This window comes from Carcharodon carcharias, chromosome 6 (genome assembly GCF_017639515.1).
Source record: "Carcharodon carcharias isolate sCarCar2 chromosome 6, sCarCar2.pri, whole genome shotgun sequence".
NCBI lineage: Eukaryota > Metazoa > Chordata > Chondrichthyes > Lamniformes > Lamnidae > Carcharodon > Carcharodon carcharias.
In genome coordinates, this window is record NC_054472.1 from 27,235,466 (window position 1) to 27,251,853 (window position 16,388).

Sequence of the window (16,388 nt, forward strand, 5' to 3'; positions counted from 1 at the left end):
CTCATTACCTCTACTGCTCTTCCTAACCCACTCAAATGTTCCAGTCTATGCTGGTCCAACCAAATTCTACATGAACTTCAGAACATTATCTCATTTTTCTCCATGGCGTTATGTAGTCCTCTCACCTGAACACTAACGTGGTAACTCCAGACTATAGCAGTCTCTCATTTTATTCTGCCAGTCCCCCATCCTATTCCACTTCTCCCACAGTTTTACATACCTGTTATCTTAGCCCCTTTCACAACCAGGTTGAGATAACCTTTGTATGTCATCCAGCACTTTTCATCTCTTTGCTAGCTACATAAGTATCTGCCCCCAGACTATTAGCTACCTCTTTGTAATGGAGTTAGCCATCTGTACTCATAAACCTATTACCCGGTGTTCTGCCTTCCTCTCTAGGTTTTGGCTAGTCATATAAATTCTCTCTCTCAATTTTAGTCTTTCCAGTTCTGATGAAGATTCTCTATCCAAAACATCAATCCACCTTTCTCTTTACAGATTCTGATGGACCTGTGTTCTTTCATTGTTCTCTGCTTATTTACACTACAGTAATGGCTTCAATGGCATTCCCTGATAATGTTTATGCCTTGTCCTCTCAATGAAATAGTTCCTCCTAAATTATCTATTTATTCCTACTTTCAGAATTATATGTCAACTTTTTCTTTGTACACTCCCCTGCGTAGGTTGTTCTGGTAATTATACTGAAGCATTGGAGAAAGTGCAGAAAAGATTGACAAAGGCTATTACTAGGATCGCAGTTGTATGCCACAATCTATGAAGTCTCAGCAGGCTGGGGTTCTTTCTTCTAGAAAAGAGGAAAGTACGAGGAGAACCAATAGGGCTTTGCAAAATTATGAAGCAGTTTGATAGAGTGGATGTTGAGAAATTATTTCCATTTATGTCCGAAACTTCTTTACCCAGAGAGTCATTAGAATGCAGAACATGCTACCACATTCAGTGGTTGAGGTGAATAGCATAGATACATTTGTGGGGCAACTAAGTGTGTACATGAGGGAGAAAGGAATAGGAGGCTATGCTGAGGTGGGTGGAAAGACATTCATGTGGAGTATAAATGCTGGTATAGAGCTGTCGGGCCGCATGGCCTGTTTCTGGCTGGAAATACTATACAATTCCATATTGCAAATGGGCATAAATAGAAGATAACCACTAACAGATCACATTAAAAAATTTAACAGAAATTTCTTTACACAGCACAGTGAGAATGTGGAACTTAGTGCCAAATTAAATGGTTGAAGAAAATAGTATTGATGCATTTAAAGGGAGGCTTGATGAAGAACGCGGGAGTGGTGGTGGTGGTGGGGGTGGCAGAGGGGGTGGGTAGATTTGAAAGATAGTTGGAGTGGGAGGAAGTTTGTGGGCAACCTAAATACTCCTATTAACTAGCTACGCTAAATTGTCTGCTTCTGTGACATAGATTCTATGATATTTTAATGCTTTCCATCCATTATGAAAACTTCTCAGGAAAGCATTCTCAGGAAAGTAAGCCTATAAGAAAAGATGTATATTTTTAATGTGGAATATATCTGCTCAATCACTACCCTGTGGACATGTCTTGCCTACACGACGTACAATAGATTTTGATCTTTCCTGTCAAATCAGGTATTACATTGAAACAAAATGGAATGTAATATCATTTGTATGCTGCATTTTTTTAACACACATATCTGTGCCAGTGACACAGTGATGCAACACATTGTATACTGCCCTAAAAAACTTTATTGATAGGAATGTCTCTCTGCCAAGGACTCTCCTGGGTAGTTCTGTCCTTCAGTAAGTACCTGGGATGTGGCATGAATTCTTGGCGGTGGGACCTCTGACTGCTCTTGTATAAAAGGAAACAGTGGAACTGGTAACTATTCTATTCAAAATGATGGGCCTAATTATAGGCCAGCACAAGTAAGTATATACTGCTAGAGGAACAATGCAGAAGATGCAACAGTTAGTTGATTTAGTGATCTTTGTTTAAAATCTGATTAAATCATAAGTAAATGTCAATGCCAATCAGTCCCTCACCATCAGAATGAGACTTCCTTTCAAGTAAAATATCACTGAGCCCAAACAATGTCAGTGGAGATAAAGTTTAACCGGAGATGACCTGATTACATTCAAGCAAAGGCAACAGTACAAAAAATAGGTTAGGGTTTATAAGGACAAGCAAGCTGATATTTAAAAGAATGTAAAAAAGAAACATATTTAGTTACATTTGCAACAAGCACTCTGCTAGATTAAAGCAAAACAAAAGGTCAAATATTTTTTCAGTGAAATCTACAGCAAAACGATAGAAGCAGAGCATGTTAAAGTGTATGATTTTCCTACTGATAGTGACTCATCTTGTTCAGAGCGTGGTTGTGACAAGCTCTACTCTCACCACAAACTGAGGTTACAAGGCCCTGTACGGTCTAACGAAACATCGTTCTTACATTTCAGGTTTTTTCCAACGGCCTTTATCTCATAGAAATAACTTGATGCCAGTTTCCATGAGCAGACCACCTACCTTGGTGGCCAACAATTACATCAATTATTCTCTGTCACACTGAATGTAATCCAAATCTAACAAATAAACCTGATCTCAGTGAATTGGGCCTGGGCAACACAGGGGATGCCCTCCTGTCACTTGAGAAGATATAAGATATTCGCACACTGGGACCATTTTGTAACAGATTAAACTAGTGTCCAGATACACTTACAAGTGAGCTGATTTACAGAAGCATAAACAGAGGCAAACTGCTATATAGCACAATCAGTAATTTACAATGCATGCAACTGGATTGGCAATTTAAAATAAATGGTGTTTTTTCAGCTTCCCTCAGCAAACTCTTGAAATGGCACACTCTTGGCAGTAAATAGTTAGGCGCTGCTTAGGTTCCATGGTCACCCATGATAAACGTAGGGGCAGACTGACACAATTGTTGAACACTAATATTTTTAAGGATTTAGAAATCTTTTTCTCTTCAACATCTAAGCAAATAAAGAGGGTTTTATCATATTGAGCTCATAACTAACAATGCCATGTGAAAACAAGGCCAATCCTAAACCCTAATTTACAATGGATATCTATTTACTCAGCATGCTTGAGAGCAATATGCTGAAATGTTCTTCGTATTAATATTAGTGAAAGCTCAAAAGTCCATGTACTCACACAGATTAGAATATATAAGGTTACAGCCTGGTGCATGTTAAATGTATTTAATTGTATGCAGGTTATGGCATTAACTGGGGATTCGCTTGTACTCCTGTTAATAAGAATAGGCTGAAACTGTGGTTGTTGTGTTTGGAGGCAGATGTTTGTAATGTATACCTCTGTAAATAAATGTTTATAAAAGTGTATAACAGTGATCCTTGTTATAAATTTGTGTGTTTGGACATTGACTAAGCACAGGACCAGGCTGCCGAAATCTAGACAATAGCGCACATTTGACTCAGTGTATCTATGTTCAAATATACCTATCCATTCTAATCCTATTTCCCTGCCATTCATCCAAACCCTTTCTACCAATTCATCCAATTCCTTTTAAATTGTTATAGGTTCACCTGTACTAGCCACTTGTGCCAAAAATTGCATGTTCTCATAAACCTCAATGTTAAAAAAAACTTAACGGTTTTATCCTTCACTGCCTGGTTTTATGGATTACTTTGTAACAATGCATTCATCTTATCATTCAGTTTAGATGAATAGTCATCACAACACAACATTCAATGCAAAATATTTTTAATGAATCTAATAGTGTTGAAGGCTATTTGCACTACAGCTGACCACCTGGCTTGGAACTTCATAGACAGATGTTATCATACACCAAAGGAAATCCCATCCAGACTTCCCAGAAACTCAACTTAGGCCAATGCCAGTTTGCAAGATGGTGTTACAACAACTCTTTAAAACTTCAGTCAAACCTTTGCAGTAATATCATTCACCACATGGATCTATACATTCCTCCCTGCATCCAAATCGCTGAGACCTACACAAAACTTATATGGAGAACATAGTGCACGCAACTTCCATCGGAGCAGGGCCATATCTTGTCAGCTAACTTGGCATCACATTTTACAATCAATTCTTTTTAAATTTAGCCAAGAGAGTTACGTAGTTACACAGTAGGGCTTTAATTGCTGAAGTTTTTAATTGTCTGATCTTCAATTAGAAAAGAGAATCAATTGTTATGAAAGCACTAAGATCAATTAGAAAGAGTTCTATTTTGAGAGTATAATACTTGTTGTAACACTCACTTCAAGTGTACTTTCTAGAGAATACACTTGCAACACAGAAAAAAACTCCTTTCAAGTTTTATCAGGGTAATTCCCTAAGTTTACAGTGGGTAAATGCGTCATATACTGATCAGAAAGGTCACAAGCTTTCCTTGTGGCTGGTTAGTTAATCCCGGAAAAGGTAGGGGTTTTGAAAGCTGGGATTGATCTCTGTATTCTCAGGCAAGAGATTCATCAAGGGCTCTCACCTTTATCACTACACAGTAATCCCTGTTAAAAGTATATGTGTGTGAGCATTGACTGAGTACAGAGCCAGGTTGGCAAAAATTGAGAGAATATGGCCTGGATTTGAGGATTTTGGCAGGGTGAGGGAGGCGGAATGGAAAGTGGCTGGTCCACTCACTCCCGCCGGATGTCCCAGCACATTGAATCAAGCGCTTGACAGCTAATTTGCGGCTGCCCAGTGTGAAGGCGGCCAATTTGAAGTGCGAAGGGAGGCTCCATGCCCAATCGGACTTCTAGGCTGGAATGTCAGGTAGTGTAGGGGTAAAAACGAAGTCAGTCACGGCCGCCTGTTAGAAGGCCCTCTGGCCTCTCAATCTCTCCTTATTTCTTATGGCAGACTCAAAACAGTAAATAAATGATGTCCAAAAAACATACAAAAACACTGCCACCTCCACACAGAATTAAGGCTTTGGGCAAGGGATGCAAGGGGAATTTGAGGAGGGAATTTTTTTTGCAGCAAGAGGTAATGGCCTGGAACTCACTGCCCATGAGGGTGGCGGGAGTGGAAACAGTCAATGATTTCAAAAGTAAATTGGATGGGCACTTGAAGGAAATAAACCTGCAGGTCTACGGCGATCAAGCTGGGGAGTGGGCTTGACTGGATTGCTCCATGGAGGGCCAGCATGGACTCAAAGAGCCAATTTGCCTCCTCCTGTGCTGTAAATGACTCTATGACCAGCAGACTGTTGCTACGTGCAGCCATGGTCCCATTGGCAAGCCTTCTCTTCTGCCCCGTGCCACATCCTCATGCCTGCCGTAAAGCACTCCCAAATATTTTCCTGCCTGACCCCCACAAACTGGAGCAGGGCGGTGAAAATTGCATACAATTGGCTCATTAACAAGCTCAATAGCTTGTTAATTGGTTATTTTGAAATGGCGGCCAGGCTTCTGACTTCCACACCTGCTCACCTTCTGTAATATTGGAGACTGGCGTGATGACGCTGGATGTATGTGCGGGGTGTGGGGTGCGGGGTGCAGGGGTGGGCAGGCTGCCTGATTGTAGCTGTTAAATCCAAAGCTCTAGCACATTTGACTCAGTGCGTCTATGTTCAAGTAGCCCTAACCATTCTAGTCCCATCTCCCTGCCGTTCATCCAAACCCTTTCCTCAAAATCCCTTTTAAATTGTTATAGTTTCTCCTGTAGTAGCCACTTGTGCCAGAAAAATGCATGCGCTAATAAACCTCAATGTTAAAAAAAACTGTTAACTTACCCCCAATGCTTTGGTGAATTACCTGATTTAATTGGAAACAAATCACCATTCCAAAGATAAAAAGTAGAAAACAGAACTCCTTTGGAGGAGCAAGAAGCTTGGAATTGAATAGTAAAGATGGAAGAGAAAGAGGTTCATCTGGTGTCCTGGCCTCCCTCTACGCACACTTCCCAAAACAGATTAGCTGACAATTCATTTTGTTACTTTTTGTGAGATTTCATGCATAACGAGTGTCACACTATTTTACAATAGGCACGGCTCTGGCTAGATCCAAGAGTGAATTTGTAACTGTAAAGAATTTTTGAAAATTAAACATAGAAACATAGAAAATAGAAGCAGGAGTAGGTCATTTGGCCTTTTGAGCCTGCTCCACCATTCACTATGATCATGGCTGGTCCTCTATCTCAACACCATACTCCAGCACTCTCTCCTTACTCATTGATGCTTTTAGAGTCTAGAATTCTATTTCTTTCTTAAATATATTCCATGACTTGGCCTCCACAGCCCTCTGTGGTAGAGAAATTCCACAGGTTCACCACTCACTGAGTGAAGGAATTTCTTCTCGTCTCAGTCCTAAGTGGTACACCCTGCATCTTGAGATTGTGACCTCTTGTTCTAGACCCCCTCAGCCAGAGGAAATATCATCCTTGCATCTGGTCTGTCCAGCCCTGTCAGAATCTTATATGTTTCAATGAGATCCATCTCTCATTCTTCTAAACTCTAGTGAATACAGGCCTAGTGGGCCCAATCTCTCGTCACATGACAATCCTGTCAACCCAAAAATGAGATTGGTGAACCTTCGCTGCACTCCCTCTATGGCAAGAACATCCTTTCTTAGGTAGGGAGAACAAAACAGCACATAATACTCCAGGTGTGGTCTCACCAAAGCCCTGGATAGCTGCAGTAAGACATCCTTGTTCCTGTACTCAAGTCTTCTCACAATGAAGGCCAACATACCATTTGCCTTCTTAACTACTTGCTGCATCGGCATGCTTGCTTTCAGTGATTGGTGTACAAGGACACCCAGGTCCCTTTGTACTTCAACATTTCCCAATCTATCACCATTTAAATAATACTCTGCCATTCTGTTTTTACTACCAAAGTGGATAACTTCACACTACCCACGTTATACTGCATCTGTCATGTATTTGCTCACTCGCTGAACCTGACTAAACTGCCTTGAAGCCTCTTTACTTCCTCCTTACCACTCACAATCCCACCTAGTTTTGTGTCATCAGCACACTTGGAAATATTACATTTGGTTCCCTCACCCAAATCATTGATATATATTATGAATAGCTGGGGCCCAAGCACTGATCCCTGCAATACCCCACTAGTCACCACCTGCCATTCCGAAAAAGACCCATTTTATTCCTACTCTCTGTTTTCGATTTCCAATTCTCAATCCATGCAATATTTTACCCCCAAATCCATGTGCTTTAATTTTGTACACTAACCTCTTATGTGGACTTTATCAAAAGCTTTCTGAAAATCCAAATACACCACATTCAATGGTTCTTCTACAACTCTTCTGCTAAATACATCCTCAAAAAACTCCAGTACATTGGAACAGGAGAAGGTCATTCAGCCTGTCGAGTCTGTTCCACCATTCAATTCGATCATGATTGATCAAGCCCTTCAATGCCTTTTACCCACATTATCCCCATAACCTTTTACCTTATTGTTAATCAGAAATCTATCAATCTCTACCTTAAACATACTCAATGACTGAGCTCCACAACCCTCTAGGGTAGAGAATTCCAAAGATTCACAACCCTCTTTGTAAAGAAATTTCTCCTCATCTCAGTTCTAAGTGGCCTCTCCCTTATTTTAAAATTGTGTCCCCTGGTCCTAGACTCCCCAACCAGGGGAAACATCTTAACTGCATCTACCTTTCTATTCCTTTAAGTATTTTGTAGGCTTCAATGAGATCACCTGTCAGTCTTCAGAACTCTAGAGTATACAGGCCCAGTTTGCCCAATCTCACTTCATAAGCATCCCTGGGCTTGTCAATTATGATTTCCCTTTCATAAACTAATGTTGGCTTTGCCTAATCCCGTTGATATTTTCTAAGTGTCCTGTTATCACATCCTTTATAACAGACTCTAGTATTTTCCCTATCACTGATGTTAGGTTAACTGGTCTTTAATTCCCTGCTTTTTTCCTCCCTCCTTTTTAAATAGTGGGGTTATATTTACCACCCTCCAATCTGCTGGGACTGTTCCAGAATCAAGTAAGTACATAACTTTTATCTCTTTGTTTTTTGATGCCTTTTTTCAATGTCTAGCCTCCAAGTTCCCCTACATTCTAGCCTATTTTTGGCTCCTTAACAAAGTAATTCAATTAACATCCATTTGAACTATCAAGGCAATTCTCCTCCAATCTTCCCTTCCATTCTGTGTATTTACCACCTTCCCCTAGTTACACTGTTAAGACCAAACCTCAGGATGGGGGCAATCACAGGCACAAGCCAACATCTGTGGAAGGGCTTGGGACCATTGAAGCATCAAATGAGGCCAGATGGCTTGACTCAGAAATAAAAAAAGGGGCAGTCACACTGCTAGGAGTGTACAATAGGCCCTCACATAGTGAAAGAGAGTTAGAAGAGCAAATATGTAGACAGATTTCTGAGTGCAAAGACAATAGGGCAGTAATCTTTGGGGACTTCAACTACCCTAATATCAATTGGGATACGAACAGTGTGAAGGGCACAGAGGGCTTAAAATTCTTGAACTGCATTCAAAAGAACTTTTTTAGCCAGAACGTAACAGGCCCAATGAGAGGGGGTGAAATTCTAGATTTAGTCTTAGCAAACGAAGCTGGGCAAGTAAAGGAAGTAGTAGTGGGGGACCATTTTGGAGATAATGACCATAACATAGTTAGATTTAGCATCATTATAGAAAAGGACAAAGATAGAACAGGAGTAAAAGTTCTAAAATGGGGGAAGACAAACTGTACAAAGCTGAGAGGTGAGCTCAGGATGCTGAAAGTGGACTGAATACAGCTATTAGCAGGAAAAACTGTGTGAAATCAGTGGGAGACATTCAAAGGCAAAATTCTATGGGCACATTGGAGACGTGTCCCCACAAAGAAAAAGGGTGCTACTGCCAAATCTAGAGCCCTCTGGTTATCCAGAAGCATACAAGCCAAGATAAAGCAGAAAAAGAAAGCTGATGACAGTCTCAAAAGACTTAATATTGTAGAAAGCCTAGAAAGTACAGGAAGTACAGGGATGAAGTTAAAATTGAAATTAGGAAAGTAAACAGAGGATACAACAAAACTTTGGCAGGTAAAATCAAAGAAAATCCTAAGATGTTTTACTAGTACATTAAGAGCAAGAAAATAATGAAGGAAAATGTAGGGCCTATCAGAGGTGTGCATGGTAACCTGTGGGTTGACGCCAAAGGTGTGGGCAAGGTTCTCATTGAATACTTCATCTCTGTCTTCATTAAGGAGAGTGATGATGCAGACATTATAGCTAAAGAAGAGGACTGTGAAATATTAGATATAATAAGCATTGTGAGAGGCGATGTAGTGGCATCCTTGAAGATGGATAAATCACCAAGGTCGGATAGATTGTATCCCAGCCTATTGAATAAAGCCAGGGAGGAGATAATGGATGTGCTGAGGCTCATTTTCCAATCCTCACTCGATACAGGTGAGATCCCAGAGGATTGGAGGTCTGCAAACATTGTACCATTATTTAAATAGTGTGCGAGGGATAGGCAAGAAAATTATAGGCTGGCCAGTCTGACTTCGGTGGTGGGAAAATTAGTGGAAACAATTCTGAGAGACAGGATAAACTGTCACTTAAGAAGGCACGATTGATTAGGGATAGTCAGCATAGTTTTGTTAGGGAAAGATTGTGTTTTACTAACAATAGAATTTTTTGAGGAAGTAACAAGGAGGTTTGATGAGGGTAGTGCAGTGGATGTTGTCTACAAGGGTTTCAGTAAGGCTTTCGACAAAGTGCCACATGGCAGATTAGACAGGAAAGTGAGATCTCATGGAGTACAAGGGAAGGTGGCAGGTTGGATCCAAAATTAGCTCAGTGACAGGAAACAAAGGGTAATGGTCGATGGATATTTTTGCGAATGGAAAACGGTTTCCAGTGTGTTCTACTGAGGTCAGTGGTGGGGCCCTTGCTGTTTGTTGTATATATTAATGATTTAAACTTAAATGAGGGAGGCATGATTGGGAAATTTGCAGGTGACACAAAATTTGGCCATGTAGTTGATAGTAAAGGGGATAGCTGTCAACTCCAGAATGATATCAACGGTTTGGTTGAGTGGGTGGAGAAGTGGCGAATGGAATTCAATCTGGAAAAGTGCGAGGAGACAAACAAAGCAAACGAGTACTCAATAAACTGGAAGTTATTGAGAGGAGTTGAGGAAGTGAGACACCTTGGACTGCATGTCCACCACAAGTCCTTGAAGGTGGCAGGACAAGTGGACAAAGTGGTCAAGAAAGCATATGGAATGCCTTCTCTTAATGGATGGGGTAATGAATACAAAAGCAGGGATGTAATAATGGAACTGTCTAAAATGCTGGTTAGGCCATAGCTGGAATTTTACGTACAATTCTGGTCACCACATTACAGGAAGGACACCATTGCTCTGGAGAGAGTGCACAGGAGATTTACAAGAGAGTTGCGAGGGCTTGAAGATTGTAGCTATGAGGAGAGATTGGATAGTCTAGGGTTGTTTTCCTTAGAACAGTGAAGGATAAGGGATGACCTAATTAAGGTGTACAAAATTATGAGGGGCCTGGATAGTGTAGACAGGAAAGACTCGTTTTGCCTAGTTGAGGGGTCAATTACCAGGGGGCATAGATTTAAGGTGATTGGTAGAAGGATTAGAGGGGACATGAGGAAAAACCTTTTCACGCAGAGGGTGGTGGAATTCACTGCCTTAGTTGGTGGTTGAGGTTGAAATGCTCAACTCATTTAAAAGATACCTGGATCTGCAAAAGTTGTGCTGTAACCTGCAAGGCTATGGGCCAGGTACTATGCTTCCATGGTTTAAAAAAAGTGACCTCATGAGAAATAGGGGGCCATCTTAAAATTGTTAATCCAGAGATCTGTGTTAATGCAGTATGATCATCCAGAAATTGTAATCATTTGGACTCTAATTATCAGGATAAAATATTGCTTTGAATAGTATTCGATCTTGATAATACATTCTCCAAATAAGCTATAAATTAACAAGTGCAGTAAACACATAAATTAAAATTACTTGAAACATTTTCTTTGTCTCAAACCCATTTCTTTGTACTATCTTGAATTTATCAATCTGCACTGTCATATATGGTTTGGTTTTGTGGGTAAGAATGCTTAAGTTTTTCATAGGTAGGTTTAGGAGGAAATGACTGAATGCAGTAAAGGATGGCTTGTTGCTGATAAGTAACTCATTATCAGATTTTAACAAAGACAGGAAATGTGCAATATTTAAGCTTAGGAACAAAATGTTGGATAAAGGATAATACGACAAATATATTCTAATTTAATCAATTGGAAATAATTATGTATTGACTTACATTCAATCCCTTCTGTTGATGTGATATACAAACAATCATTACATAGAATGTCTTTACCATGTGTGAGGCCAGTAAACCCTGTTCTACATTTTTTGAGGAAGTATAATAATATATTTTTGATATGTAATTGCGAACTGGCAGACATAAAGTTCAGTTGTGATCAATATGGATATTTAAGTGGTAAATTTGTGAAAATGTTTGATTGTTTTTAGGACAGGAAAGGTCAAAAATCTGCTAAGGCTGTTTAAAGGAACTACAAAAAAAAAAAATTATTTCTGAAGCTACTAGCCACACTGAGGAATATTCCTGCAGTGATGTACTTTTGTTATCTGTGCATTGACGTGATTCTATACTCTTATGAAGCTCTATAAGCAACGTGGTGGGTATTGAGGTCAACAGTGAAGCAATGGCACTTGCTTCCGGATCCAAAGATTTGGTGATCTTGGTGGCGTGAATGCCCCCTTTCCCGAAGTCAATTTGAATATGACACCAAGCCAAAGGGATTGCCAGGCGTCCAGCAACAGTGATTTTCACCAAGCAGAGTAAGCAGCCAGTCACATTGGGATATTCTTACAGTCATCAAACTTGGAAGCAAAAACCATTGCATGGCTTCACTTTTAATTTTCTAATTTTAATGAAAGCGGAATTAATGACTGGGGCATGTACATGGATAGAAGCAAAAATATCATAAGCTTAAGAAACTAAAAATATTGGGCCAGGTTTTACACCCACCTCCTTCATTTTGGGCTGAGGGAGGGCATGTAAAGTACAACTGGTGGCTAGCCCACTGCCTTCCCACCCACCTCCAACCTAGTACCTATAATATGGAGGTAGAGGCATGGGTAAAGCTCCCATAGCTGCCTGCCCACAGACCTATTGAGGCCCTTAAGTGGCTAATTGTATCTTTTACAATAATGGAGAAACTTGACATTCAGCAAATATAAAATTACTCGATCATGGCCATTAAGGATGTTTAGCTGTAATTGTGAATTTGGTGTGCAGTTAAAAACCCAGTCAACAAGTTATAACTTATTCAATAGTTTTTAAGCATAAGAGTTGATGTTCTCATCAGTTCAATGATTTTCAGCTGATTACAGCCTGGGGGAACCTCAAAAGCTCACCCTCTGGAGAAAAGTAGAATCATTGACAGAAACCTTCTGGACAAGTCATTGATAGCAACTTCTGGATTTCCATATTTAACCATGCATGTGGGGCCCAAAAGTTGCTGTCAGTTTCAGAGGAGTAAAGGCAGCAAACGCTGCCAAACTAACAATACTAGTGTACTACTGTCCTTTAAGGAAGGGAATCTGCCATCCTTACCAAGTCTAGCATATTTGCCACCTCAGACCCACAGCAGTATAGTTGCTTCTTGACTGCCCTCTGAAATGGTCTAGCAACAAGCCTCCTTCTCATGAGGAATTATAGATGGGCAATAAATGTTGGCCTTACCAATGATGGCCACATCCCGTGAATTAATAATTTTTTAAAAGCCCAGAGAACATTGGAATTTTTACAAACAAAATAGGTGAAAGGAAAGTTTAACTTGAATTTAACTGTAATCAGGACCATGGTGAATCGCAAGAACTTGGGGTCCAGGGGAAGAGGGAAGCTGAAGGGTAGTTGACCTGAACCACATTCACATCCCTCTAAGAGAGTCATTACAGGCCAGGTTTGTAAATGCATATCTGGTCATCCTCTCACTCAGTGGCACATAAGCCTAAAGGGAAAGGGGAGAAATATGCCAACAAACTTAATAAGCATGTAATTTTGAAAGGTTTTTCAGTCCAACAAACACGATCCTTCCACAGACATTGAACAATCTACACTTGCGCTATACCTCCCGAGAGAAAAATTCACAAAGTTTCCCCCTAATTGCCGAAGGTAAAACATCAAAAATTCAGACTATCCATCCACTCTCACATCTCCATCATTCAATGCATGCTGGTTCTAGCAGCACAGGGATGTTCAAGGTCAATGGAGTATATTATTATCTTAGGTGTGCTTATCCTTTAACCTTCAATCACATTCTACCTATCCACTAATGCATGGGGGGAAAGAAACTTCTAACATCTCTCATCTCACTGGAGGCATTTTAATTTTATCCTTCTTCCTCTGGTTCTGAATTCACAGTCGAGGTTAAATAATGTGCTTATATCTCCATGCCTCTCAGCATTTAAAAAAATCTGGATCACATCGCTCTTCATTTCTTCTTTTCTCTAATGAAAACAAGTTCAATTCTATAAGGATCATTTGTAAATTAGAATCAGAAACCACAATTATGCTCTGGAATCATCCTTGCCATAGAGGAGATGGAGGAAGGTGGTGGAGGCGGGGAGGGGGGGTGGGAGCAATTACAAAACAGGATAAAAATAGAGTGAATTATATTAGCACATAGCTAGCTTACTGCCTTCCACACCAACATCAAAGAATTTGCTCCAGCTTCCATTATTCGTGACAACATGACAGAAGTACGTTCCCACGTCGTTTGTTGTCACGTTCTGTACGGTCAGATTGAAGAGTTGAGAGTGCAAGTGGGAAGATTGGATTCTTCTTCTGTAGTCATAGCTGATAAACGATTGCAAACGTGTGAATTTAACTATCGTGTTTATTTCTTCTTCTGTCATCCGTTGCCATGTCAGCTCTACAACATTGTCCCCATTCGGAAACCCGCAGGGTAAGGTCACATTGTTCCCTGGTACTAGTTGCACATGGGTGTCTGCTGCCCGACTTCTGGAAAACTTGGCTTCAAAAATATCTAAAGAAAGCAATTAGCATAATTAGTGACAGTGTCAGAGTGTTCAAATTCTGAGTAGGCTTGAAGTGAGCAAGGCTGATTTAATTCACACTTCCTAGTGGTTAATAGTTATTTTGTTGTATCCTTGGCTTGGAATATATTTTATAGATGTTTTCTAGTGGAAAATGGGAATCCGAAAGGAACATTGAGTTGTCACTGGTGGGCTTCTCAGCAATTGGTAAGCACCAACAGGGAAATTCAATCACTTTCAGCCAGCAACATACTCTAACTATTCCCTGCTAAAATCGCTAACTTGCCATTTGGTGTCAATTGATGATAAAGAGTAAAAACTGTGTTTGGCATTTGTAATGGCTCATAAGACCATAAGACGTTGGAGCAGAAATTAGGCCATTCAGCCCATCGAGTCTGCTCCGCCATTCAATCTCAACCCCATTCTCCCACCTTCTCTCCGTAACCTTTGATCCCCTTACCAATCAAGAACCTATCTATCTCGGTCTTAAATACACTCAATGAGCTGGCCTCCACAGCCTTCTGTGGCAATGAATTCCATAGATTCACCACTGTCTGGCTAAAGAAGTTTCTCCTCATCTGTTCTAAAAGATCTTTCCTTTACTCTGAGGCTGTGCCCTCGGGTCCTAATCTCTCCTACTAATGGAAACATCTTCCCCACGTCCACTACCATCCACCATGACGGTTTATTATTTCAGCATCAAAATTCAATAATTCCACCTATGGGTCATTGCATTAGTAGCAATTGCCTAAAGAGACAACGGTACAGGCAATTCTCTCAACAAACAGGTAGCAAGAAGCCCTGTCTTTCAAACCTTCACACATCTATCCTTCACCTGAAGGTGGTTGTGGCTTCTAAAGACTGCCTGTAACTGTTAGCCTGGCCTTTTCTCTGACTTTGAAAGCTCTGAACATTTCTCTGTTTTATCAAGCATTATGCTGCATCACTTGCAATACCTGAAAGATGGATTTCAAACCCAAAATATTTTTTAATGATAAAAATCTCGACCCAAAATTTCCTTAGGGATCTACTGATCCATCTCCATAACTTCAGCCAGAGATCAGTGTGACACCCATTCTGGATAAAATCATCCGCTAATGCCACTTATCCAAAGTTCTCCTGATGTTCCACCATAACTTAGGGCTGGGCAGAGGGTGCACACCACAGAAAACACACCCATACTTTACACATAACTGTGCACCACCTTTGTTTCAAAGATGATCCTTCACATTTTGGAGACATCCAAGTACATCTATGGAATCTTTCTGAGTCCATAGATGGTTTTACCTTTCCCTTGTGATATTTTATGTTGCTGCAGGATATTTGATCATGCTGCTGCCTCTTTCCAGATAGTTTTGTTCATTTGTCTCACTGTTTACTACAGTTACAATGTAAATTCATATAAGTATATTGCTCAATCACCTATGGCATTGAACATGAAAAGATTTTAAAGATTATCCTCTTCACATGAAGCATGGTTTGAAGATAGATCATAACTGGTCCAAAGCAGAGAGACATAATTCAGTTCCCCATTTAAAGTCTCTTACATTCTCTTTTTATTTTATTATTTTTTAATTCATTCACAGGATGTGGGTTTCACTGGCTGGGCCAGCATTTATTGCCCATCCCTAGTTACCCTTGAGAAGGTGTGGTGAGCTGCCTTCTTGAACCACTGCAGTCCATGTGGTGTTAGGAAGGGAGTTCCAGGGTTTTGACCCAGTGACAGTGAAGGAGTGGTGATATATTTCCAAGTCAGGATGGTAAGTGACTTGGAGGGGAACTTCCAGTTGGTGGTGTTCCCATCTATCTGCTGCCCTTGTCCTTCTAGGTGGTAGTGGTTGTGGGTTTGGAAGGTGCCTTGGTGAATTCCTGCAGTGCATCTTGTAGATGGTGCACACTGCTGCTACTGTGTGTTGGTGGTGGGGGGAGTGAATGTTTGTGGATGTTGTGCCAACCAAGTGGACTACTTTGTCCTGGATGGTGTCCAGCTTCTTCAGTATTGTCGGAGCTGCATTCATCCAGGCAAGCAGGGAGCATTCCATCACACTCCTGACTTGTGCCTTGTAGATGGTGGATAGGCTTTGGAGACTCAGGGTGCGAATTACTCATCATCGAATCATAACCTCTGACCTGGTCTTGTAGCCACAGTATTAATTTGGCTGGTCCAGTTCAGTTTCTGGTCAATGGTAACCCCCAGGATGTTGATAGTGGGGGATTCAGTGATGGTAATGCCATTGAACATCAAGGGGCGATAGTTGGATTCTCTCTTGTTGGACATGGTCATTGCTTGACACTTGTGTGGCACGAATGTTACTTGCCACTTGTCAACCCAAGCCTGGAGATTGCCCAGGTCTTGCTGTATTTGGGC

The 16,388-nt window shown here is 40.7% G+C and overlaps 1 protein-coding gene across 2 annotated transcripts in view; it reads right to left on the reverse strand.

Annotated features, from left to right (window-relative positions):
- Nucleotides 1–16,388, reverse strand: part of cd226 (CD226 molecule) — a 44,753-nt gene that overhangs the window by 11,384 nt on the left and 16,981 nt on the right. For both annotated transcript variants that reach the window (XM_041190319.1, XM_041190320.1), the window contains exon 3: nucleotides 13,660–14,010. In XM_041190319.1, coding sequence (XP_041046253.1) covers nucleotides 13,660–14,010 — 351 coding nt within the window. The remainder of the gene's footprint in view (nucleotides 1–13,659; nucleotides 14,011–16,388) is intronic.